The sequence below is a fragment of the Dendrobium catenatum genome, unplaced genomic scaffold (genome assembly GCF_001605985.2).
Source record: "Dendrobium catenatum unplaced genomic scaffold, ASM160598v2 fragScaff_scaffold_292, whole genome shotgun sequence".
In the NCBI taxonomy this organism is placed as follows: domain Eukaryota; kingdom Viridiplantae; phylum Streptophyta; class Magnoliopsida; order Asparagales; family Orchidaceae; genus Dendrobium; species Dendrobium catenatum.
The window spans coordinates 951,275-978,297 of record NW_021318754.1 but is presented as its reverse complement, the minus strand read 5'-3'; the positions used below and the strand labels follow the sequence as shown (position 1 = coordinate 978,297).

Genomic DNA, 27,023 nt, shown 5'->3' with positions numbered 1-27,023 from the left:
TTGAATATATATATTCTAGTTCTATCCAGCATTCTGTGTAAAGTTTGAATAAATTAACAAAGGTTTGCACTCTCACTATTCTTCTTCATTTCTTTCTTATGCTCTGATATCTTCTTCTTCATTTTGATTTTCCTCAAATTGTATACAGTTACAACAATCTGAAAGAAAGCTTCACATAAAGAAAATTAAGATATACAACCTTCCTTAGCTGCTTCAAATCCTACATGAGGTCTTAGATTTGAGGCCTTGCACATACAATTTTGTGTGAATTTGCAATTCAATTCACTAAAAGTCCTTAAAAAAGTGTGTGATAGAGAGAGAATGAGAGAGGAGAATGGAACTTTGAGAAGAAAAAAAAAACAACAGCATTTCATGTTCTGAAGTATGGGGAAAACCCAAAATAGTCTTCAACTCCTTGTATGTAGGCAATTTAATCACAAAGTATCATATTTCTCTAATAATGTCCCGCACTTATACAAAATTGTTCCTAAACAATTTCTTAAGGTATAAATTGACATAAATTTAGTCCGTCTTGCTTATACAAAATTGATCCTAAATGATCCCCCTCAAGGACTAAATTTGTATCAACTTTGTATAGGTGATGAAATAAATTAGAGAAATGTGATACTCTGAGACTAATTTAATCACATGCAAATAATTGGGGGATTATTTTAATTTTGTATAAGAACAGCAACAAGACAAACACAAAGCTTAGCAAAAACACAAACAAATTCAAAATTTATGTTCTCCAACAACTTTTAAGTAGCAATTCCTGATAATAAGAAAAGACAGAATATGGATAAATCTAATAACCTTGCTGATAAACCTGAGCTTCTTAGAAATCCAAGCAACAATTCAAATTTCTAAGGCTCAACAGTAGTCACCTGTTGCCATTCCCCATCAACAGCTTCCTTCCACAAAGTAACATTATTATTACCATCAGCTACAGCCAATATATTCCCAGTCAGCGACCATGTCACCCTCCAAACAGGCGTCTTAAAATCATACAAAACTTTCCCCTGCCATTGATCACCTTCCTTCCCAACTGTCCATATGACCACTGTCCCATCCTGTGAAGCACTAGCAATTGTTGATTTAGGAAGACCGAGATTTGGAGCCCAAGCCACATCCCTCACCCAGTCTCCATGCATCTGAAGAGCAGGAAAACAATCCATCTTCCAGTTCCCATTGTACAGTTTCCAAACCTTGACAGTATTGTCACAACCACCTGAAGCTAGTTTTTGTACAGGATCAAGAGGCCCTGCACCAACTAAGGCCCCAGGAGCCAATGCTGGAGCCCATGAAACAGATGTCACGCCAACAGGATGAGCCTGATCTATCTTAGCACCATCCCAACCTCCGTCTGCTCGAGCTGTGAAGACTGAAATGTTACCGTCGGAAGAACCGCAGGCCAAACAAAGACCAAGCTCGTGAGGCGCCCAAGCAATGGAATTAACTGAAGATTTGTGCTCGGTGAAAACATGTGACTGAGTCCACTCATCAGGTTTGCTGCCTTCCTTCCATATGATGACACGACTGTCGTAACTGCAGGAGGCAAGCATTGATCCAAACTTGGGGTGAGCCCATGCAACTTGCCAGACAGGCCCCTGGTGGCCGCTTAAGGTTGCTAGGTGCTGATGCGAAGAGCCGCTGACGCCAATGATCTTGATGGTTGTGTCTGAGGAAGCTGTGGCCATCCGTTTGCCATAATAGTCCATGGCCACATCATGTACCACATCTTGGTGTCCAGTTTCTATCTTCTGAGAAGGCATCGCTGAAATTCAGAATAAAAAGTTTTGCTTTCCTTTCCACTAAATGATACCTGCAAATGCAATGGATTTCAGTATGTAAATATTCTTTAAGAAAGAAAAAAACAGTATAGCAGTATGACATTAGATATCAAATAACATAGCCTTCACTAGGACAACTAATAGGGGGTTCGTAAATTGCAAAATTAACCATATCAGGCAAACTAATCATCATCATCATTTCTCCAACTGTATGAATTGGCTTTAGGAATCCCTCTTAACCATTCATTTGTTCTAAGAGCATAATGAAAGCATGGAGATGAATACATTCATGCTATTTTCTCGAAAAATAAAATAAAATAAAAGCCAAAACAAATCAAAAATAGATACAAAAATGGCAAAAGCATGTAGAACCTTTCTCATTATACATTTATTTTAGATCTCCAAGAGGCATAATCTTACATATTTATAGATATAGAAAGTCCAAAATAATCCCCCAACTATTAGTAAGTGGCTAATTTAATAAGTGCCAATTTTAATAGTCGAGGGATCAAATTGAGACATTGCGATATTATGGAAATAAATTCATCACTTGCTAATAAATAATCAAGGGACTCTCTTGAGCTTTTTCTATTCATATATATGCAAACTAGAGTGAGTTCGGTAAACCTTCAATGAATGTTAAACTCTCTCTTCCTTTTTAATTTATTATGGGCCCACCTTTTGCTAATCCACATGATTGTTGACCTCTTACCTATCTTCCTCTTGATGAGCTTCTGTTCAAGATAGGTAGATAAGAGGCCAACAACTATGCACATTAGCAGGAGATGGCCGCCAATATGTTTAAAAAAAAAAAAAGAAATAGTTGATCATATAGTGAAGGTACCCTAAACCCACTCATGTTTACATGCATAAATATGTATGAAAATCTCTGCATCTCAGGTATCTAAAATAAAGTGGATGAAGAGAAAGGCTCTATATGTCTTTGCCATCTTTGACATCTACTTTGAGTTCATTAGGCATTTGGTTTATACCCGAGCCGACCATATCTTTTTCAATCAAATATAAGAACAAAAACCTGCTCATTATCAAATAAGCTAAGCAGATCAACAAGCAAATGCCAGAAGTTATATGCATTACATGATGAATTTTACAATGCATCGGACTAAAAGAAAGTTCTAAAATGAGGAAACAAATATAGCATCAATTCAGAAGTCTTCTTGTCACATTTCAAAAGTCCAAGCATTGTAGGTATTCTGATTAGAAAAACGTTGGCTCTTTCTCAATGAACAAACGAAGAGGTGCAACTGCAACATGAACATTCCTCTCAACATGTATTATTTCAAATTAAACTTAACTGATCTTCATATATTAAGTGTTCACTCTTGAATAGGTCACTGTTCTTATTCTAAATCTATATTTCAGGGTTTCAATTTTTAGATAGAATGGCCAATTCCAATGGAAATCCAAGATCACCTCTATCATATATGGATCACTTCTATCATGGATAATTGATCAAACACGTGATTTTAGACGCACAAAAAATGGATGTTTCTTTGCTTGATGTATTGATATGTTTAGTAAAAGAAGTAGAAGAGAAGGGAGAAAGTAAGATCTATGTGAGACTCGCACTAAAAAGCTGATTCTATTCATTTTAAAACAATAGTAACAATAGAGTTACACCGTTATGCAAAATGCAACATTATTGAGTCTGGTCGCACTTAACACATCTTTAAACCTACTATGATGTGGAAATGAAATTTTATAATCATGGTGTGACTTGAGTTCTACTAATACAAATAATCAAAAAAATTCACATTCTGCAATGTAATATTAAATTAATAATTGAAATATAATTTGCCTCGAGCACTAATAGGATTAAAACAGCAAGCAAGCAAATGTTTGGATAATCAATTTGATTTAGTATTAGACAAATCCTCTATAGGAACAAGTTATGAGCTAAATAATAATGATAACAAAAATATAGAGAGGAAATACAAGACCTTCAAATTATTTTTATTAATCTTAAGAGTGTTTATGATCACATATTAAGAGGGAAAAAAGGCATGTCAAATTTCCGTTAAAGTTATTAATATTATAAATGATATGGCCATATCTAATATTAGAAGAAAATAGGAGTGACCAAAGAACTCCTAATTATAGTATATTACATCAATGATCAAATTAAGTTTGTATCCTTTGTATTGGTAAAATAAATTTTTCTATAATTTATTCAATGTGAGGCCTATTGATTTATCATTTTCCAATATGACATAATTCAAATTGGTTAGACATATTGGAAAGATTAAATAGTGGGGGAAAATTAGGAGATAAAGGATTTAAGGTTGGAAGAATAAAAACTGATAATATAGTATGCAATTTCAAGAGATATAACAAACAATATTATAAAAAGATAAAATGGTATGTGTGTGTGTGACAACAATATTATGCAATAAGAGAATATTATAAATTGTAATTACGCCAATTATGTTTTATAGATCGGAGTTTTGAGTGGTTGAGAATGATATTGATGACCTAGTTAAAACATGACAAAAATGATAATTTAATATGAATATGTGAACAAATTAGGAAAGCTGGATTAAAGAATAACTATATAAAAGGGAAACTAGGTGTGACATATACTTAAGATAAAGTAGTGTTAAATAAACCTATGTGATAGACATATACCACAAAAGTATAAAATATACCCATAAGATGAGTAAATACATTTAGTTGAAGGGTTAGAAAGATGAAGAGATAAAAACCAATGTAACATAAATCAAAGTATGCAAAAAAGAATTGCACAACATAACTGTAACAACACACCATGTAGCACTCAATATAAATGAACAAGGAATCAGGATTAATGCAGACCTCAACGGTTGAGGCAAAGCTAATGATGCCAAGTAAATTAATGCTAAAATATCTTGCAGCAGGACTACTAGTTCAATCTTATTTAGGTTAGATCTAAACAGTTACATATTCAAAATGCACAGAGCCACAGACAAAACCTTAGATACAATTTTTCTAGATTCCACAGAAGTGCGACAAGAAACATTCAAAAACTTAAACATAAAAATCAAATGGTGTTCTGAACAACAGAAACTTCATAGAGGATCAATTTGATGCAACACAAGAAAAACAACATTAATAATGTGCAATACGCAATAGTAAAATCATTATGTATGCTGTAATACATGAAAGTAACATGAACAAAATATTCTTCACACAACAACGATTTCAAATACTAAAATTTAATGTAATCAAGGTGAGCTAAAAACACTATATTATAGCGCAACATATTATGTAACAAATTTCACCAAAAAAAACCACACGATTCATCTATTTTACAAAATTTACTAATTTAGGCCCAATTCTGCATTGCATACAAATCTATGAACCAACAGAGAACGACGAGGTTTGAATTGAGAGATAAAACATCCAGATCTAGGTTTGAGATGGAATAGAAGGGGCGGATGGAAGCGAGTTTCTAGGCCCGTCGTCCTACCAGAAGATAAACGAATAAAATGGATCGTAGTTCAATCGCCATGATAAACTCATCCGAAAGTTCGTGAAACAATGAAAGGAGTAAAACCAACCGACGGAGAAGAAGAGAACACGCAGGGCGGGCTAACCTAGATCTAGGTTTTTAAGGTAACGCAAATCTCATCTCAACCAGTTGAGATAAGTGTGATGATGATAAATAAGTTTTTTAAGGTTCTCGATCTAGATGAAGGAAAGGGGAGAGTACCTCGCCGATCCTTCGATTCAACGGCGGCTCCGATGTGCGTCAACTGCGAGGAAAAGATGGAAATCTCGAAAAGATCAGGGCGACAGAAAAAAAAAATGGGATCAGAAGACTTCAATGATCTGGAAGGAATTCTGCTATACCTAGCTATAATCGATTCTTCGGGGCTGTTTGAATGTCAGGCTTTAAGCCGGATTTGAAGCGGATTTGAGCAAAATCCAGCCAAACGGACAAAAATGCAAAACCAAATCTCACGGTAAATCAAAGCCGCGGTTGACAAAAAATTCCCACTTATCGCGGTAAATCTCGAATTTACGAAATCCTTTTGGTTCGACGGATTTACGTGATTTGGCCGAAGAAGCGCGCGAAAGGGAGAAAGTTACCTTCACAGCAAGCGAGCTCCCGTTGCTGCTTCAGATCAAAAAAATGTCGTAACTTCCGATCCAACAGGAAGGGAACGTCGTCGAAGGAGCAAAGTCGAACAGCGACGAACAAGAACTCGTGAAAAACTCTACGCTCATGCGAAGGAACACAGCCGAACAAAATATAGAAGGAAAAAGTAAAATCCTGACTCTTCTAATGGTTGGATAATTTAAAATATTAACAATTAAGTCAAATTAATTAAATAATATTTAAATTATTAGTTAAATACTTAGTTATTTCAAAATAATTAATAGGATTAAATACGATTTTAAATAAAAATAATTATTATAAAATATTATAAATAATAATTAAATAATTAATTAGTATTAAAATAATAATTAATATTAATAAAATTTTGTTATATTTTATTTAAATTTCTCTTGTCATACTTTAATTAGCCTAACAATTCATATCAACTCTTTTAACAACTTTAAATTCTAAATTGAATAGTTAAATAAATAGATATTTTAAAAAAATAACAAATTAATTTGATAAATATTAATATACTTATATATCAAATACTTATTAAATTAACACCTAAATAAATAATTTAATGAATAATATTATAATTTTTAATTAAATTATTTAATAATTAAGATAATTTCTAATTAAATTATATATCATTATAATTTATTGATCATAATTAAAATTAAAATTAACATGCAATTAAATTAATAACATATTAAATTTAATTTTTAAATGAACCTAACGCCTTAAATCCTGGATTAAGTTGCCAAGTAATTTCATAAGATTTAACAATTATTTTGTCAGACAATTTTCAGGATTTAATAGGATTTACTAAATCCTCAATTTACAATATTTACTAAATGCTACTAAAGTTAAATCCGACTTTTTCCAAATAGATACTTAAAATTCATTGGATATCAATATGAATCCACATGAATTTCATTTACTAGCAATCCCAATGGTCGAACCTAATATGTTAATCTGTTTTGATTTAAAAAAAAATCATAACTTATTAACCATAAAGTTTAAGATAAGATATTTTATCAAATAAAATTATATCCACAAGTTAAAAAAAAGTTTATTTTTATGTAAAAAATTAGTTTATGGGTCAACTCGAACTCTACAACAACAACAACAACAACATCAAGCCATTATCCCACTACGTGGGGTGGGCTAAATGAATCCTTTTTCTACATTGTGTCCTAATAAAAGTCAAATTCTCGCTTAAATCTAATAAAGAAAGGTCATTCCTAATATTTTCTAACCAAGTCTTTTTAGGTCTACCCCTACCTTTCTTAACATAAGTCAAATCTAATACCTCTACTCTCCTAACCGGGTCATCGGAAGGCCTCCGTTTTATGTGACCAAACCATCTAAGGCAACTCTCTCTAATCTTATCTTCTACTGGAGCTACTCCAACCTTTTCACGTATATGCTCATTTCGTATCCTATCTCTAAGGGTAAAGCCACTCATCCACCTGAGCATCATCATCTCTGCCACACTTAACTTAGCATTATGCTTCTCTTTTAATGGCCAACATTCGGCACCATAAAGCATTGCTGGCCTCACTACCATCTTATAGAATTTTCCCTTAAGTTTGAGGAGTACATTTCTATCACATAACAAGCTTGATGCATTCCTCCGCTTCAACCATCCAATTTGAATTCTGCTGATAATATCCTCATCTATTTCACCATCACTCTGAACAATAGATCCAAGATATCTAAAGCGTATACTCTTATTAATGACTTGATCACCCAAAGTCACAATCCCCTCACTAGGTCTACTCGAACTCTACCAGTTTAAAAAATAGGTTAGAAAATTCAACCAAAATCTTGATTCATAAGTCGGATTCGGATCGAGTTTAAAAGTCAAATCATTTATTGATATTCCTAAACTTAAGAAGAAAAAAACAAATTATATTATCTAATTTTAACTATACTTTTACTAATTTATTTGTATTGGTAAAATTTAATCAAATAAATTGATTTTGAATACATTAATTTAAGCCTTTTTTTTATTTAACATATAACTGTGATATTTTTTATGATAATTATGATTTCATTAGTGTAATTATAATTATAATTGATAATTATGATTTCATAGCTAAGTCCGGCCCCATAAAACATTAAAATTTACTGTTTGGTATCGACTATCGAGGATTTGCTAAAACCCTCGGTTCGGCGGATTTACGAATTCACAGGCAACCGGATTAAGAGCTTGCGCGCGAGCAAGCTCCCGTCGTGAAGCATTTAAGAGCTTGCCGCTTGTCCTCGCTGCCGGATCTCCCTCGTTGTAAAGTCTCCTTGCGGCCAGATCTCCCTTTCTGTTGCATCTCGTCGCTTCCGGGTTTACATAGTTGTCGCTTCTTCTTCACCTCGCTGCGGTTTCTCCTCGCGGCGGCTTCTTCCGTTGCTTCTCGTTGCCCCCAAAAGGCACTCTCTCCCACATATTCCCACAACCGAAAAGCAATACATTAGTTTTCTGAAGTTCTCTTCTCCCATCTGGAATCCGCCGTTCTTCTCGGGTAATTTATAACCTTTGCGTCTCTCCCTCTCTCTCTCTCTCTCTCTCTCTCTCCTCTCTCTCTCTCTCTCTCGATTTCTTAACACAATATTATCTCCTGAATTCTCTGGAACAACTCTCTCTCTCTCTCTCTCTCTCTCTCGATTTCTTAACACAATATTATCTCCTGAATTCTCTGGAACAAATATCAGAGAACATTATTTAATGATCATTGCCTTATACTTGAACCAGTGCTCACTGTTTGGCTGATTACAACAATCTTTGGATCATTAGAGGGGAAGTGAAAGGATAGGGTAAGCTCTAATATCTGTTTGTTTGGAATGAATTCGATGATATTGGTCTGGATAATTGTTTTCGTTCTTCTTTACTCTGGAGTGTGTGCGGGGAATTACGAACTAGGGGTATTTAATGAATATATGGGTTATCTTGGATGAAGATGTTGGAGAACTGAAGCTTTAGTGGAGGCACGGCAGAGCCAGGCCTAAATAATTAGTAGTATTATTAGCAGTATAATCAAACAATCTAATTTTATTTAATTGAATAATTAGCAGTATAATTATCATTAAATTAGTTTAATTAATATTTATAATTTATTGATTATGATAGCTATTAGTAGTATAATTGTCATTAGATTAGTTTAACTTTTAACTAATTAATTAAATCATTAGTATGAGTATTAGTGAAGTAATTTATATTTTCAAAAAATAATTAACTAGTCAATATTAATTTGTCATGTGCTCTTTATTGATTTTTCAGTTATAGTATATGAATTCAAGTTGAATTTTTTTGTTTTATGCAATTATCTTGTATTTATAATTATATTCTTAACATTTAAATTCCTAGCCGCCAAAATTCTTGAAATATGTAACCAAATAGTTTCTTAAAATTTAACAGGAATTAACATCTGTCATACCAAACAGTTTTCAGGATTTAAGATGATTTAAAATTTGTCATACCAAACAGTTTTCAGGATTTAACATCCTCAAGATTTACTAAATTCAAATTTCCAGGATTTACTAAATCCCACTAAAGTTAAATCCCTCTTGGTGCCAAATTGCCCCTGCAGCTGAGGAAACTGTTAGACCGGTCCACTGGACCGGCCCAGCCGGTCCGCACGGGACCGGCTCAGACGCGAAATGTCGCGTGATCTCCGCCTCCTGCGGAGATCGGGCGGGCCGACAGCTCAAACAGAGCATTTTAGGAAGGATTTTTGGGGGGGTTTTAGAGAGAAATTTGAATGTAGAGACTGTTTAGGAATTCCTTTTGATTTGCATGCATTAAATAGTTGATTTTTGCTAGGGTTTGGGGATCTTGAATTTGGCTGAAATTTGAGATCTCGTAGATTTAGGTTTTCTTTGGGCTCTAGTGGCGTCTAGAGATTTGGGAGAGATCGATCCTCCTCTAGAATTGAGGATCAATTGTATCTTGCTGTTTTTTATTCATCTACTAGTGAAATACAAGCTTTCCTTTGAGTTTTCTCTCAGATTTTACCGGACAAGTGCTGTTTTTCTGCTGTAAACAGCAGATTTCTGCTGTTTTCCTACTGTGGACAGCCATTTGGCTGCTGTTGGTTCGCCGATTTTGGATAGGTTGCTTGTGAATACAAGCACTTCCTATCAGAAACCCTCATCAAATTGCATCGAGCAATCCAAGGTTTCTCCGGTCTTACATATAAGTTTAGCTCTGTGTTAATCTTCTCGCTCTCCTAAGCAGCAAATTTGCAGTGCCCGCGCTAGCTGCTCTTGCACAGGCTCGACGACAATGGGTGTGGGTTGTCTCCATGTGAACTCTGCTTCGTCGACCACTAGAATATCAAGTTTTGATTACAATCAATACTCATGATGAGTTCATTGAAATTTTTATTGTTTTGGTAAATTGGCTTGTGAAGGATCGAACCGATCATTTCTAGTGAGTGTTTTTTTTCCACTCCTTTACATGCTACACGAGTGATAATATATTTTTAATCCTTTTTTTATGGATTTCTTTTTTGCTAATTTGATTTTTGATTTATGCGCATGTTTTGATAAATGAGTTCGCGATTCATTCACTTATTTTGTTGAATTGTTTCTAATATTTGAAATTCGTATTATTCATAAATTTAAGCGTGTTAATTTTTCTCCCTTTGTATTAGTGATTGGGAAAGAACAATTGGGTTCAGTAACTGAACATTTTTAGACCACCAATGAGTTCTTCTCATATGGCGATTCCTATATGGTGATCCCTTAATGTCGTCATGATCATCAACATCATTGAACCTTTGCCCAACTAATCGTGAACGGATTTATAAGTCCTCCTCCATTCATTTTTGTTGAGTATTGCATTTGGTGATAATTTTAGTTTTGTAGGTCTTTATTCACCATTTTTAGCCAAGTTTTTTTCATCCTTTCCTTTCTTTCCTATACGTGTGAGTTTGATTCTATCTTCCCACTTAAAATTTATTTCCAAACGTATACTTCTATGAACATATCCATTGGCTTCACTTTGGTGTGTCTTATGTTCTTGGTACTCACATTTTTTTCTCAATAGATGCTACTTCAAGAACACCCTAACTATTGAATCCAAAATTGTTTGTGGATCACACTGAAATTTTATTGAGAGTATTTAGTGAAAATAGAGCAATGAAATAAAGAGAGAAAGAGAGAATTTTAAAGTGAGAAGCTTTGAGATGTCATTGAAGTAGACTCGAACACAAAAAAATTGCATAAATTGATCTCTCCCATTGATCCCCTGTTTATAGATTTGAGTTGGCGCATAAATGGCTATACAAAATATAAAAAAAAATAAAAGAGTTGTGTATTCTAATTTCCCATAATGAAATATGACTGCTAAGTCGCAAGAATATCTGACTTGTGGAAGTCTTATGTCTATCTAGTAGGAAGTCCCTGACTTGGCATGCATGAGTAGATTGATTAATAGTTTCCCAAATAAAAAAAAGTTGTTCATATGAAGAATTGCTAGGGCTGACTTGATAGGTCATACTTACCTGCTTGGGACGAATTCATAGGTCATAGTCGTCCGCTTGAGGAAAATTTATTTATAAACTTGGCAATTTGCTTTTGATCTGCGATTGTGTTGACTTAACTTGAACTAGTCAAACTTGATTCGAATTCAATTTTTTGGATAATGGGTTTTACATTTGATTTTTTGATTCTTTTATATATTTTAAAGCTTATTACGAAAAGGATAAAATAATATAAAATTATTTTTTGCTAATTAATCATAAAACTTCATAAATTTTAATTTAATGTTGAATATTGGCCAATTAATTTGATTTTGACTTCTTCATTGTCCTTTTATCCACATCAGCTGATACTTAGATTATAAATATAAGATTGATATTTTCATTTGAAAGCTCTTTCTTTAATTTTTGCTTCACTTCTTCTTAAGCTTTTCAACTTCTCTTTCTTATAAGGAATGGAGGTTCAAAAGGATAAAATCAATATCTCCAAAGATGATTTCATAGCGAGATTATTTTGAAATGCAAGGAATAAGCTTCTTCTGAAAGAAGAATGTGAAGAAGAGAGTCAATTGAAAATATGAAAATAAAGGGCGAGATTTGAGAAATCGCTACTTCATCTAAAGTATTGGATAATTAGTATTCCTTTTCAGCTCTAGCGATAAAAACCGAGAAAGAAGGTAAAGTTGTATTTTCTGAAATATTATTATTATATGTAGTTTTCTTTGTACGAATCTAAGTGAGGGATTTTGAACTTTGATGGGGGCTTTGCCTAAGCATTCTCCCTTGAAAACTCATTTGTCAACTACGACTTTGTCTTCTTAGCCCATCTTTCTTCTTGATGAAAGTTGAAGTTGGTTCCTCATTGACAAGATAATAAGTCTCATCAGCTGGTGGAGTAGAAGTCAATGCTCTGTATCCAGAAAGTCTTCTTCTCCACACAACAAAAGCAAAAGTTCTTGTTGGCAGCTCCACTCGAGTGGATCTTCAAATTCATTCCTATGAGTCATTCTTGCCATCCTCTATTCAAAATTTGCGGCATATGGTAGCCTTGCAATTCTTCTCTATTGCATGACACTCATTGAGTTCTTAGTGATATTTATTTGTTTTATTTAATTTTTAGTGTTTTGTGAATTTGAATTAAATGCTTTTAAATAATATACTTTGCTTGTATTGAACTTTATTTTATTGCATCCCTAATACTCTGTGTATGAATTTGCAGAAGTATTTCATTTTTGGTCATAATGGCCCATAATAATTCCACCCAAGTAGTTAGCATTGTCATAACACTTCACATGAAAATCTTGTCTTTAGTTTTTGCTAAACAACCTTCAGCTTTGCTCATAAACATATCTTACAATAGTTTTAGCCGTAGTTGCTTTAAACCACAATAGTTTCCTCGCAATAGTTCCACCAAATACTTAGTGCTTCTGTTTCAAACTGCCATGAGAAGAGGCTTTGTACCCTCTCAGCTATCCAAACTTAAATTCTCCAAATCCTTCTCGAGAAATGTCATATTTCCTTTCCACTCAAACCAATCTACCCCAAGCACTCACCTCAAATATTTTACACATGCAAAATTCCATTTTTTTGTCACCCAAAATCCTATACATGTCCATTACCAACCATGCCTTTTCCACCGAGCTATCCAAACAACTCCTGCCCACTTTTCTCATATTCTATCACCTCAGAGCCAACAACCTGACCTTGAAGATGCCCTCGACTTTTCCAACAACACTGAGGAGCTTTTGATTACCTTCAAGGCATTGGAGGCCACTCTTAGTGACAATGATCAGAGGCTTGGCTTAACTTGTCTGAAGGTGGGAGAGATTTTGCTCTCAAAAGGGTCCAAGGAGTTAGAGAAGGCCCTGAGCTTTGTCATTAGGGCTTTGGAGATATTGGGAAGAAATGATCGGGGAGGATCTATTCCATTGGTGAAAGCTTTGCGCCTTGTTGGCTCAATAAGCTGCAAGATGAAGAGATTTGATGAGAGCTTGGAGTCTTTGGAAACTGCATGCCAAATTCTGGATAGCTTGGAAGAAGAAGGATTTAGTGGTAAAGAGTTTGATTCTGAGAAAATTTCTATTCAACTTGAGCTTGCAAACACGAAGAATGCAATGGGTCGGAGGTGGGATGCTTTGATTAATCTCCGAAGGTCTTTGCAGATGCGCCTGTTGGTTCTAGAGCCTGATAGTCTGTTGTTAGCTTCAGCCTGTAAAGATGTGGCTGAGGCATATACTGGGGTTTTGGAGTTTGGTGAGGCACGACCGTTGTGCTTGAAGGCATTGGGGATCTTTGAGGCAAAAATAGGCAAGAATTGTGAGGAAGTTGTTAAGATTAGGCAGCTTCTGGGGGCCATTCATGTTGGGCTCGGGGAAAATGAAGAAGCTTTGGTGCAGAATGAGCTGTGTCAACGGATCTTGTTGAGTTTGAATCTGGAAACTGAGCTTCTCAACATGGAGATTGAAGCAGCTAACATAAAGGTTAACCTTGGTAGATTAGGTGAGGCAATGAGTACTCTCAAGGGGGTGATTCAAAAGGTGGGAAAAGAGAGTGAGACCAGAGCTTTTGCTTTTGTATCTATGGCAAAAGCTTTGTTCTTTCAAGAGAGGTTTGGAGACTCAAAAGGTTGTTTGGATATGTCTTGTGATATCCTGAATAAGATGGATTCATCATCCGAAAAAGTTGCTGAGGCATTATTGGAGATTTCTATGTTGTATGAGATGATGAATGAGTTTGAGACTGCTTTATCTCTAATGAAGAGAACACTTGCATTGCTTGAAAAATTTCCACAAGAGCAATACCTGATGGGGAGCATTTTTTCAAGGATAGGTTGGCTGCTTCTCTTGACAGGTAGAGTCCAGCATGCTGTACCATCTTTGGAGAGTGCGATAACCAAGCTGAAGAATAGCTTTGGGCCAAAGCATTTTGGCTTGGGATTTGCTTATAAACATTTAGGGCAGGCATATTTGGAGACGGACAAGGTTCAGTCAGCCATACAGATGCTTTTACTGGCTAAGGACATCTTGGAAGCCTCTTTTGGGCCACAGCATGAGGATTCCATTGATACTTGTCAGTACATTGCTAATGCATATGGAGTTTCGCGAAGGTATATCTTCTTTTATCAAGTTTTTTAACTGCTTATTTTAGTTTTTATGGGTAAATCATATATTATATTCTTGGTTTGAATGCTTGGGGTTACCAGCATAGTGATAGTTAAGATGGTAATCTATAATGATGTGATTTTTAAAATTTACTCACACCAAACCAAGATAACAACATTTCACAACCTTGTTGAATGTGGATAATTTTAATGATACTCTTTTAAGTTTAATGAAACGTTTGTCAATGCTCATCTATTTATTTATGCATTCATTTTAAATGAATGAACATCCTATGATGCATGAACATAAGTTTGATGATACTCTTTCAAGTTAAATGAAGAGTTCAACAATGCTTTATATCTTCATTTATGCATTAATTTTAAATCAATGAATATCCTATGATACCCATTGCCTTATACTTGTTAAGATACGTGTTGAGTGTTTTCCATATTTTTGTTGACTCGAGGAATGCTTAACAGCTAAACTTGTTATGCTTGTATTCTCTATCCATGAGCTCAATATCATGTATGCTCACAAATTAATCTCAACATAAAGAATCGTTCTTGCTTATTGAACAATTTTGCAATGCATTGATTACTTATTCTTTTTATATTAGCTCTCCTACTTTTTTGTAGGCTCTACTTGAAAGCCATGCATCAATTAGCCTTTTATATATCCCCTCCCTCAAATGCTCATATTACCAATTTTTATTTAAGTTTCATTTCCTACTTAGAAGTACTAAGGCAAGCATTATTAGAAGGCTTTTCCATTAGCTTGTATTTTACCTCTTAAGATGTTTCATACGTCAAGATTTCGTGTTTTCAATGGAAAGGCACCTCAAGGACATGGACAATGCGTTGGCCTAGTTCTTGGAAATTTGTCAGTGACACGTTTCTTCATGCAGGCCTTTTACCACTCAAGTCTAGATTTTAGACACTCAAACCTTATACTCCAGTTAGCGTATCATATGTTAATCATGGTTATCCTTGGGTTCCTTGATGCAGCGTCGACTGTCGATCGGAAAGGATGCCGGAGGGATCAACGACTGGAACCTGAAAAGAGCATTAGCAAAACAAAAACAAGAGAGAGAGGGTCGGAAGGACAGGGAAGAAGAGATAGTTAGGTGTATGTAGTATTGATTTGTTTTGTAAAAAGATGTCTACATTTCCTTTGCCTCTTCTATTTGTATCCTCCTGTGGCTGTACTAAATGAGCATAACAGCTAAAAAGATATATTAGTACTATAATGCAGGAAATAAAAAATAAGGTAGTGGCTAGAGCCAAAAGTTTGTTATAAGGGTAAGTTGTCCAGTAGACCTCCCATGCTAAAGTGTGCCGCATCAGTCCTCCCCTGGATTGGAAGAGCTCGAGAAACGTTAAAGGTTGGTGAGGTGTGGCAATCAGGTGGTAAAGCAACAATATAGGCATTGTCGTTTATCTTTGTAATGATGGGCACGGGTCCAATTTTGCGGTGAGAGAGCTTAGAATACGTTCCGGGGGTGAATCGTTCGCGACGCAAGCGGACCCAAACTAGATCGCCACAGAGAATAAACGTGGCCTGCGTTGTCTGTCTGCGGCTTCTTTATATTTGACATTGGAAGTGATGATTTGTTGACGGACATCGGCAAGCATTTGAGAGTAATTATCGGCAAATGAAGTCGCAGTGGCCAGATTGCACTTGGGAAGAATTGCAATATCAAGTGCGATGTTAGGAGATTTAGTTTAAACAATGCTAAACGGAGTTTTACCTGTGGTGCGTTTGGTCATTGAGTTGTAAGCAAATTCGGCTTTGCTTAAGTTCTCCTCCCATTGTCTCGGGTGTTCTTGTACCAAGCACCTTAGCATAGTACCCAAAGTGCGATTGACCACCTCCGTTTGGCCATCCGACTGTGGATGGTAAGCCGAGCTGAGACGAATCTCGGTCCCCAATCGCTTCCATAATTCACGCCAGAAGTGGTTGATAAACTTGACGTCGCGATCGGACGTCAGACTGCGGGGAATTCCATGTAGTCGGACAACTTCAGTGAAGAATAGTTGAGCAATGTTCATGGCATTAGAGGTCTTCTTACAGGAGACGAAGTGTGCCATCTTCGAAAATTTGTCAACGACCACCATTATCGAATCGTTTCCCCTTTTAGTCCTCGGCAGACCCAATACAAAGTCTAAACTTAAGTATTCCCAGATGGAGTCTGGAACAAGGAGGGGCATGTATAGACCCGTGTTTTGAGCTCCGCCTTTATACATTTGACATATTGGGCAACTGTCAACAAAACGAAGTACATCCCTTCGCAGTCGCGGCCAGAAAAAACGACCCTGCAGCTGGCGAAGCGTGTTATCTCTCCCTGCGTGAGCTGTAAGAGCTCCTCCATGTGCCTCTCGGATCAGTTGTTGTCGCCATGAGGAGACCGGTATGCACAGCAGGTTTTTTTTGTGAACAAATAGCCATGGCGTATGGAGTAATCCTCTAGTTGTTGCTCTGCCTGACATTGCTTCCAAATACTACCAAATTCCGGATCTTCATCGTATAGGTCTCGGAGGCATTCGAGACTGGTAATTTGAGTTTGCATCTGGATCAGCAAACTGCGTTTTCGGCTCAAAGCGTCAGCCACACGGTTGTTGACGCCGGGTTTGTGCTTGATTGTAAAAGAAAACCGTTGTAAGAACATTATCCAGCGAGCATGCATTCGATTAATGTTCTTTTGGCTATTGATATATGAGAGTGCCTTGTTGTCGCTACAGAGGATGAAGTCTTGGTGTAGTAAATATTGTTCACATTGCTTTAAGGCCTGGACAATGGCATAGAGTTCCAGCTCGTAAGCTGCCCATTTCTGCCGCGTCGGGGACAGTTTTTCACTGAAAAAGGCTATGGTTTTATCGGTTTGGGAGAGCACAGCACCAACCCCATTAGCCGAGGCGTCCGTATCAATAGTAAAGGGCTTGTCAAAATCTGGTAGCGCCAAGACGGGGGCCGAAATGATGGAACTCTTGATCTGCTCAAAGGCTTGTTGTTGCTGCTCGGCCCAAGTGAAAACCTTAGATTTGAGGGAATCTGTAATGGGCGCCATGATGAGGCTAAAGTTTTTGATAAACTTACGGTAGAAGTTCGCCAAGCCGTGAAAACTCCTGATCTCCGTAAAAGTTTGAGGTACCGGCCATTCGGTGATGGCTTCTATTTTCTTCGGGTCCATTTGCACGCCTTCTGCCGAAACAATGAATCCCAGGAAATACACTTGGGAGACGCCTAGTTCACATTTTGGTAGGTTGAGGAACAACCGCTGCTTCTTCAATACTTCAAATAGAGCTGCCAAATGACTTATGTGATTCTTCCAAGTTGTAGTATAAACGAGTATGTCGTCAAAATATACAATGCAGAATTTCCCCATAAATGGCTTTAGAATTTCATTCATCATCCTCATGAAGGTCGGCGGTGCATCGCACAATCCAAATGGCATGACCTTCCATTCGTATAGCCCTTGCGGCGTTTTAAACGCCGTCTTCCACTCGTCGCCTGGACGAATACGGATTTGATGGTAGTCGCTCCGGAGATCCAACTTAGAGAATATAGAAGAGCCCGATAATTGATCCATCAATTCTTCAATGCGAGGCACCGAGAATCTGTACTTGATCATTATCTTATTGATTGCGCGACTGTCGACGCACATCTGCCAACTCCCATCCTTCTTCGGAACGAGTAGAGCCGGTACGGCGCAGGGGCTTATACTCGGTTGGATTGACTGTTTCACAAGCAAGTCATCGATCAATCCTTGCAAAATTTGCTTCTCCTTAGGATTCAAGCGGTAGTGCGGTAAGTTGGGCAAACTGGACCTGGGTGACAAGTCTATACAGTGCTGGATATTCCTCAACGGGGGCAGTTCGGCGTGCAATTCATCTTGCGTCAAATCCTGGTAATGCTGTAGAAGCTGGCCGATCTCCTTATTGATACTCGTCTACTTGGGGCCTGTGCTAGGCTCTGTGAGTAGAAGGGCGAACAGGGGAGACGGTTCCCGCCAGCATTGCACCAAGTTGCGGCCCGTGACTAGGTGCATGGCTGCTTGTTTAGATGAGCTAGTTTTAGCACTTATGTTGTCAGCACAATGGGGTAACAGACGGAGACGTCTTCCTTTCCATTCAAGAGTGTATATGTTGGCTCGGCAATCGTAGACGACGCCCGCGTCAAATTGCCAAGGCCTCCTCAAAATAAGGTGGCAGACGTCCATGTCTAGGACATCGTAGACCACTTCGCAAACGTATTGTTTGCCTATACAAAAAGTCACTCTGCAAGAGTCTTTGACCGCAATATCAATTCCCCTTTTGACCCAAGTTATCTTGTAAGGATTTGAATTCTTGGTTGTCTTCAGCTGTAGACTTTGAATGATTGACCGTGAAATTACATTTCTAGTACACCCACTGTCAACTAGAAGGTCACAAACCTTCCCGTTTATGGTGCATCTTGTCCGAAAAAGAGCTTGACGTTGGGATGGTGAGTTCTGCCTAGGTGCCAGCAACAATTTCTCTAAAATGCACTCCAAAGGTTCGCCGTCGTCAGCTACCACATCATCTGTTTCCGGATCTCCATCAATTTCAGCCTCGCAGGGTTCCCCTCCTTCGGAGCCGTCGGCCAGGTGAGCTTGTGGTCGTTGTGGACATTCATTTGACTTGTGTCCGGGCTGAAAACAACGAAAGCACTTAAGCGTAGAAGGCATAGCGTAAGGATTTTCTTTACCTGGGGGCCGTGGTTTGCTCAGCTGTTTTGGTTCGGCTCCCGAATTGGCAGCAGGCGCTGGAGGTGTAGGTAAGAGAGGCAGTTGCTGGGTTCGTGCTGATTGTGGGGTGAATTTACTGGACCCTGCCGTCGGGTCCTGCCATTGACGTCTAGCGGTAGACACCTTTAACTGTATGCTCTGCTGCATTTCTACCTTGAATGCGAAATTGACAGCTTGTGCCATAGACCAAACCGCGTTTAGTTCCAACTTATTATGTATGCTGTTTTTGAGACCGCCAATATACCGCGCGACCAATTGATTAGTGGACTCATTCAAGTTGTTTCGGGCGCTCAACCGATTGAATTCCTCCGTATATTCACTGACAGATCTATTCCCCTGCACACAATGCTGATACCGTATGTAAAGTATCTGCTCAAAATCTGTAGGTAGGAATTGGGCCCGGAGCAGTTGCTTCATCCGATTCCAATTGCGAACCCTTCCCTTGCCTTCTCTTTGACGAATCTGAAGGACTTGATCCCACCAAGCACTCGCACCACAACGCAAACGACAGGCCACGTATTTTACATGTCTGTTGGGTTCAATCTCCATGTAATCGAACAAATTCTCTACTTCCTTCTCCCAGTCGAGATAGTCTTCAATATGTAAATGACCGTCAAAGAAGGGAACATCCAATTTAACCTTAAATTCACATGGTCTCTGCTGCTGCATTGCGGGCCGACGGTACCTCTGAATCTCCGGAGGATATCGGTGTGTGCCGTCTTCTTCTTCAGATTCTACAAACTCCGTTCCCGAATGCATTACCGTCTCCTCCTCTGAATTCGTCATTTCTAGCTGAAATGTGGGTAGTGGCCTGGGCTATCGGCCTATAGTTACTCCTCTTCGCGGCATTGTGCGGTGAGTCGGAAGATCGTTCCGCGGTGGAGTAAGTTGGGGTGGTCTCACCCTATTGAGATTAAACTCGCGGCGAATTTCTATAGTCAACCTCTGTACATCCGCAGCCAATGCCTCTAGCTGACTACGGAGGTTGTTTTGGTTTGCCCACAAATTTTCTAAGCTCGGGACCTCCTCGAAGGCTGGTTCCTTGCTGCATTCGGTCATTCTCTCTTTCCAATCGTTTGGCTCTGATGCCAATTAGCTGATGCAGCGTCGACCGTCGATCGGAAAGGATGCCGGAGGGATCAACGACTGGAACCTGAAAAGAGCATTAGCAAAACAAAAACAAGAGAGAGAGAGGGTCGGAAGGACAGGGAAGAAGAGATAGTAAGGTGTATGTAGTATTGATTTGTTTTGTAAAAAGTTGTCTACATTTCCTTTGCCTCTTCAATTTGTATCCTCCTGTGGCTGTACTAAAAGAGCATAACAGCTAAAAAGGTATATTAGTACTATAATGCAGGAAATAGAAAATAAGGTAGTCGCTAGAGCCAAAAATTTGTTATAAGGGTAAGTTGTCCAGTAGACCTCCCATGCTAAAGTGTGCCGCATCATTCCTCCTTCCTAGAGTTTTTGTGTACTAACCATGAGATTCTAAAAGGTCATGATTTCTCATCGGCAGCAATTTCTAAGTAGAAGCTAAGCTGATGGTTGATTGAGCGAAGAAATTTGATGGAAGGAATATACAAAAAGGAAATGCTACTTGCCAAGAAAATTGATGTAAGGAATTTACAATAAGGAAATGTTACTTAATTGCCAAGCTCAAGAGAAGGAAAGTGCTTGCGGCCAGTAAAATTGATGTAAGGAATATTGATGAGGACATCGTCAGCATTTTCGACGCCGGAGATCGACGGCCACGAGCATGACTTGTATTTTGTCATTTTATGTAGTAGCGTATTTATTTTGATGTTTTTCCACTTTTGCCCTTATGGGCATTTAGTCGCTTATGTAGCCCGGAAGGGCATTTGTGTTACTTGCCAAGCTCAAGACAAGGAAAGTGACTTGAGGCCAGTAAAACGTCTTGGGAACTTACCCATCCCAAGGGTAGAAAACTGAAGATAAAGGCAGGGACATCCATTGTGAGGTTACAAACAAGTTTGAAACTAGTAATTTTGGTGAATTGTCATATGTTTGTGATAGGTTGAGTTTGTTTAAGCATTGATGGCTTGCTTATGCATTTCTTTCTTTGGGCTTTTTTTGTTACTTCCCTTCTTTCACCGGATCCTTTGAAGATCCATTTATTTTTGGTTCTTCTTATACTTCGTTTATATTTTTTCTGCTCTTTCTTTTCCCATATCTCTTTGCCCCTACTTTGCTCTTTTAAAGGGTTTGTAGGATGCTTTTGATGTTTTAAAAGAAAGGTTAAACAATCACAGGAAGATAAAAGCGGGGACTTGAAGTGGAGGAAGGCCACATCGGGACCAAAACTATCTACATGGGAGGGCTAATTGTCGGCCATTATGAGAATGCGGTAGATAATATAACATTTGTTACTCGAATTAATAATTATCATTCAGCTAAATAGTTCCACATGCTACTTCCTTCAACCTTGTTGGATGAGAAATTGACAAGGAAAGAAGGGGCATAGAGCTTTAGAAGGGGAGGAAAAGCGGAGAGTGGGCTCTGTTGGAGAAAGGAAAGAAAATAGCTGCTTATCATTGATAGTGTTGATAACTGTGGTGATGATGATGGTTGAAATCAAATATGTTGCCCTAGTGTTTCTTCATTCATAATTTGACAGCATTTATAAAAACCTAATCCCAGCCCAGGTTCTCGGGACTTGAACTTTTCAAATAAAATAACCTATTGAAATAGATATGTTTATATTAATTTAGAAATAGTATTGATAAATTCACGCATGAATATGCTTTTAATGTTGTTTTTTTTTTTTAATTTACTCAATACATGGGCTAGGCTTGAATCTGCTGTTCCAAGAGTGTTCAATCATTGTTATACTGAATCTTGGTTTCCTTTTTTATGTTTATGACCTTCTTTCAAATCTATAAGGCTATAACAGCCTTTCATGTCTACTTAGTATGGGCCTGGCAGTTGATCTTACTGCACACTGATCACATCTAGCAGCAATGGAAGATGATAATTCTTGGGTGGGACTTGTATGAGTTGTTTTTGTCCTTTAGATCGATTTATTCAACTACTGGCATACACCTGAGCCTAAGAAAGCATATTGAAATGGTTTAGGACACTGGAGGTTCTGTATGTTTTTTAGCTATAATTAGTGGACTACACTGTTAACCAAAATTCACCTCAACATCACAATGTGCAAAATTCTGAAGCACACTGCAATCTCTACTCGGCTGAATTACTAATGTGTCATTGCTATGTTTGCATTGCTTTCTATCTTCCAGAGAAATGTTGGTGGCTTACTTGCCTCGGTAGAAAGATCAGCACTGGCTTTATTACTCATCTTGCTTTGCTTTAAAAGAGTGTTTATTTTATTTTTTATTTTTCAGAAGTCTTTTGGAGAGCTATCATTTTCTTACTCATGTATGATCTTTGATGCAAAAGACCATTTCTTTTCTAGACTCGGGATCTAAAGAGGTGATTCTTATCTCTAGCGTCAATGATCATAGGTGATCAGAAGATGACTAGTTCGTTTATTCTAATTATTACATGCTACGTTTCTTTGGCAGTTTCATGCTAAATTGTCAATCATATAGATTGAACAAACTAGGATGGTCATGTGTTTTGATTGCTAAAGAGGAGGAGATGATGTGATTTTGGTGTATGGTAGTTGAAAGATAACTAGATGATTAAAGTGTCTCGTCTGAACTCTGGAATTTATAGTCATGGTAAGAGAGTACAAATAACTTTTAAGATTATCAAAGCAGCAGAACTGTGTTGTTAAAGAAATGTTTGCTCTGTTGCTTATTTGGTCATGCAATATAGTCCCCATGACTTTTGTCATGTTCCATGTTTTCACATGGCAATGATAGCCATATACATTAATATCTATGTTGCACCGATACGGATATGGCGATACGGATACGACACGATACAGATACGGGACACGCCAATTCTTAAAAATACAGGATACGGATACGGATACGGCGCAGATACGACATTATAATATATAAATAATACATAAAAATTAAGAAAGTAATCAAAGTGTAATATTTGAAATAACAAAAAAAAATTGAAATAAAAGTAAGCATTAAATATTTAAATGTCTAGTACAACAACAAAAACAAGAAGATAAATTATCCAGCACATGAAACTTCAACTATTCAATAGAAGGAATGATAGGATTAGCTTCTTTAGTGGTTTGTCTTTGAGTTTCTATATCATAACTTCTAATTCAGGCTCATCAAGTGAAAGATTAGCAATTTCTAATATTCCCATATCCTCAAGAGATTCAAATCCATCTCTAGCAACATCCCACATCCTGTTATCTCCTTCCATATAAGTTGGAGTTTTCCTTGAGAGAAGCCGAAGGTTTGTATGCATATAAACTAAATCGTCAGCCCATTGTGGAGTAATTTTATTTCTCTTCATTGATTGGATGAACGGGTATGTGCTCCAATTTCTTTCACAACAAGATGAGGATGAAACTTGGCCAAGCAATTTTATGACGATTGTTTGAAGTAGAGGTGCTAAAGCTCCATGTATAATCTACCACATTTTCGGTTCAATGCTCCACCTATCACGCAATGACTCTTGGTCACTAAAGATACTGAGTTCCAGTACCGAGCAGTACCGAGTTCCTGTACCGAGCAGTACTGAGCAGTACCGAGTACCGAGCAGTACCAAGCAGTACTGAGCGGTACCGAGTACCGAGCGATACCGAGCAGTACTGAGCAGTACCGAGCAGTACCGAGCAGTACCGAGTGGTATCGAGTACTGAGCGGTACCGAGCCTACGATTAAGAAAACGAAGAATGAAGAAAACGAACCTTCAATGCTCACGTCGCCTTCATTGTTCGTGTTGTCGAGTCGCTCCGTCGACGAAGGATTCTGTCGGCTTTAATGCTCGCGTCGTCAAGCCTCGACGAAGGATGATCCTGTCCGCTTCTATGCTCGTGTCATCGAGCCGCTCCTTCGACTATAACGTAGAAGAGAAACACGTGTGCGGAAACGAAAAACCTAGCTCGCTGAAATGTTTAAGCCGCATAAATGAATAAGGATATTGAGCGGAGAGCCGAAATGAATAGGGAAAATTGTGGCTCTATTTTTTTTAATAGGACACGCGTATCCGTTACGCTTGTCCAATCAAATTTAAATAATAATTTAATTGGACACGGCATAGCCGTATCCGACACGTATCCGTGCCGTATCGGAGGCGTATCCGTATCCGACACGTATCTGATACAGCATGCCTCATAAATAGGCGTATCCGTGCAACATAGATTAATATATATACTTGCTCTTTGTGGAATATTATCATTCTTAATTTTGGTTTGCTAACTTAGCCATACAGCTGCAAATTTATTCTGTTGATGCGGTTGTCAAAGTATACCATAGTTCCTGGAGGTTTTTATGTTTTCTTTTGGATTATTCACTGTCCAATGCTCATCGTTGCCTTTACATGTTAACATGGATGATGTAAATGATATAACTAATATTTTGTTATGTGGCGTGCAGTTATGGACTTGCAATGGAGTTCCAACAAGAAGTTATAAATAGATGGGAAGCACTGGGGCCTGATGCTAAAAATGAGTTGAGAGAAGCATCCCGGCTTCTTCAACAGCTGAAGAAAAAGGCTGAGGGTTCACTTTCAGCTGTATTTCCTGCTAATAACTTGCCACAACACCTACAAAAGTCATGTTTTTAGTTCCTATCAACATAGCTTGATTTGAAAGGTATGATATTAGTGTTTTAAAACATGACCCGACTTGATATTGTACAATATTGTTGTTTTTTTAACTCGTAATACTGCACTGCTTGACCTTTTTCATATTTCTTGTTTATCAAATATGTCTAAATTAATCTTTTGAGAACTCAGTTGTGCCACTTTTTAATTTTCTTTAAAAATGTTTTTAAATGGGCAGTAGTATATTTGATTGACATGAACAATTAGTTCAAGGCAATATCTTAATACCTTATAGCATCCTGAAAAGTTTAGTATCGGCTAGTCTGTAGAGTCCTGTTCTATACTTCTGCTGTTAGCCAGTTGGATGAAGGTTGGTTCACGTAGGAAGAAATCTTGCAAAATCTTCTGCCTAGGGGGCTTGAGATAGTGCTTTTAGACAACTTTTATTGTGCCATAATGTTAATTTATTATGTGGAGTCTACAGTAAACATTGTGGTAGGCCAAAATAGTAAAAATGGAAAAATGAAATTTGATAGAATATAGTGTTACTTGTTCATTTTTAACCATGACTTACAGAAATAATTTCTCAGGATTGATTCGAACCACTGACAATTCAAACTTACATCATATGGTTAAGGGTCATTTTCCTTGTTGAGTTCAAACCCAATTTGACTCACTCAAATTTTGATTCGTGTAATCTTTGATGTTTATCTTATGAATATATTATTTACCTCCAAGTAATTGTAGTTTGTAGTTTGGTGTTCAGGAGGGCTAGTTTGGTGATTATAAGGGCTCATATCTTCCGCATTACTGTTTTTGTTTCTTTTGTTTGGTCCTAAATTTGATTCAGCTCATTTTTCTTTCCTAGTTTTCTTTTTGGTTTGACTCCATAGTCATGAAGTACTTTTCATGACTGAAGCATCGTAACATGAATGATAAGCTCGAGACCACCATCAATGAGGATTTGCAAGTCTGTAATGGGTGTGCTACTAATAAAGGTGTGAAAGCCTTCTCCTTTGGGGCTTCCATCCTCTCATTTCTCGAGCAATTCACTGTCTCTAGCCAAACAATAATTAGTTCCTATTCTATGTCGTCTTTTCTACTTTCTTTGCATCTATATTTATCTGTAGATGGTGAGTGTTTGTTGTTTTTTAAACTATTGCAATTATTCATATTTGATGATAAATATCTTTAAGTTTTTTTTGTATATATTCTTTATCGTTATTGTGGTTAATGTTTAAGTCTTGAATTCCAATGTGGGAAATTGATAACTTTCGAAAATATTTACATGGGGCAATTTTCTAGCTCGACATTTGTCTTAGGAGCTTAGCATCCTAAATGAAAATAAAGATTTTTGTTTTTATTGACGTATTAGTAAAATCAAAGTTGGAGAGGCTTTAAGAAAATGAAATGTGAAAAAGCTGTTGGACATGATGATATTTCAATTGAGGTGTGGAAATGCTTAGGAGATGAAGGAATTAAATTTAAAGGAGATTAAGAATTGATTTATATTTGGATTTGTTTAAGATAGTAAATGGCACACTTCAATGCATAGATTTACCAAAATATCGTGTCTCAACTCTTAGGCTTATCATTATTATTACTAGCTCAATTAATTATTAAGTTTATTCTTGTTATATACGTGAACATCTTAAAAATAATAAATCCTAATTTAGGATGGGCTCTTGAATATAGTAAATCTTGGGAGAAATCCCCTAATATATCTAGCAAGAATTATATGCATATCGCGCTCTTTATAAGCTGATGAAACCAAATTAATTTTGAATTGGTAGATCATTATTGATTTTGATCATATTATCATAGATGCATATCTTACCTTTCATTTTTTTGATTTGGTTTATATGATTGTGATAGGAAACACTAGGATTCATAAGTGTTCCTAGCCAAAATCAGTAAACTGCAGCCGATTCAGTTCCATTTGATCTTATCATGGATCATTAAATAACTTCAGATGTTTTTTCTTGCATATTTGAATTTAACCTTTCGAGTTACTTGTATTGATAAGTTTAGAACTGCCTATTGACTTGTTGAGTTTAGTGCTCACCCAATGATAGCTTTTTGTGCAAATGTTGAAGGATTAAGGTAGCTTTTGAGGATAGATTGCCTTTT

At 37.2% G+C, this 27,023-nt stretch overlaps 2 protein-coding genes across 8 annotated transcripts; one reads left to right on the top strand and one right to left on the bottom strand.

Annotated features, from left to right (window-relative positions):
* Positions 1 to 713: 713 nt before the first annotated feature.
* Positions 714 to 6,035, bottom strand: LOC110104877 (protein transport protein SEC13 homolog B). 3 transcript variants are annotated; one of them, XM_028693465.1, is made up of 3 exons: positions 5,880 to 6,033; positions 5,500 to 5,542; positions 714 to 1,822 (listed from the first exon to the last, which is right to left on the bottom strand). In XM_028693465.1, the coding sequence occupies exon 3, from the start codon at positions 1,770 to 1,772 to the stop codon at positions 864 to 866; it is 909 nt and encodes a 302-aa protein (XP_028549298.1). In that variant the 5' UTR covers positions 1,773 to 1,822; positions 5,500 to 5,542; positions 5,880 to 6,033; the 3' UTR covers positions 714 to 863. The 3 variants fall into 3 exon arrangements, with proteins under 3 accessions (XP_028549298.1, XP_020689817.1, XP_020689818.1); XM_020834158.2 differs by lacking the exon at positions 5,880 to 6,033 and adding an exon at positions 5,640 to 5,785; XM_020834159.2 differs by lacking the exon at positions 5,500 to 5,542 and having other exon boundaries at positions 5,880 to 6,035.
* Positions 6,036 to 8,030: 1,995 nt separating this feature from the next.
* On the top strand, positions 8,031 to 26,079 carry LOC110104874. Of its 5 annotated transcripts, none has more exons than XM_028693464.1 (5): positions 8,031 to 8,414; positions 8,645 to 8,706; positions 11,826 to 14,478; positions 24,725 to 24,942; positions 25,762 to 26,079. In XM_028693464.1, the coding sequence occupies exons 3-4, from the start codon at positions 12,815 to 12,817 to the stop codon at positions 24,912 to 24,914; spliced, it is 1,854 nt and encodes a 617-aa protein (XP_028549297.1). In that variant the 5' UTR covers positions 8,031 to 8,414; positions 8,645 to 8,706; positions 11,826 to 12,814; the 3' UTR covers positions 24,915 to 24,942; positions 25,762 to 26,079. The 5 variants fall into 5 exon arrangements, with proteins under 5 accessions (XP_028549297.1, XP_020689811.1, XP_020689810.1 ...); XM_020834152.2 differs by lacking the exon at positions 25,762 to 26,079 and having other exon boundaries at positions 11,826 to 12,049; positions 12,592 to 14,478; positions 24,725 to 25,080; XM_020834151.2 differs by lacking the exon at positions 25,762 to 26,079 and having other exon boundaries at positions 12,592 to 14,478; positions 24,725 to 25,080.
* The last annotated feature ends 944 nt before the right edge of the window (positions 26,080 to 27,023 follow it).

What these genes read in the sequence shown, in the direction of transcription:
- LOC110104877 (XM_020834159.2), bottom strand. Translation starts at nt 1,772, where the DNA reads ATGCCTTCTCAGAAGATAGAAACTGGACACCAAGATGTGGTACATGAT.
- LOC110104874 (XM_028693464.1), top strand. Translation starts at nt 12,815, where the DNA reads ATGAGAAGAGGCTTTGTACCCTCTCAGCTATCCAAACTTAAATTCTCC. An exon ending in GCATATGGAGTTTCGCGAAG is followed by an intron (nt 14,479 to 24,724) that starts GTATATCTTCTT and finishes TGTGGCGTGCAG; the next exon opens with TTATGGACTTGCAATGGAGT.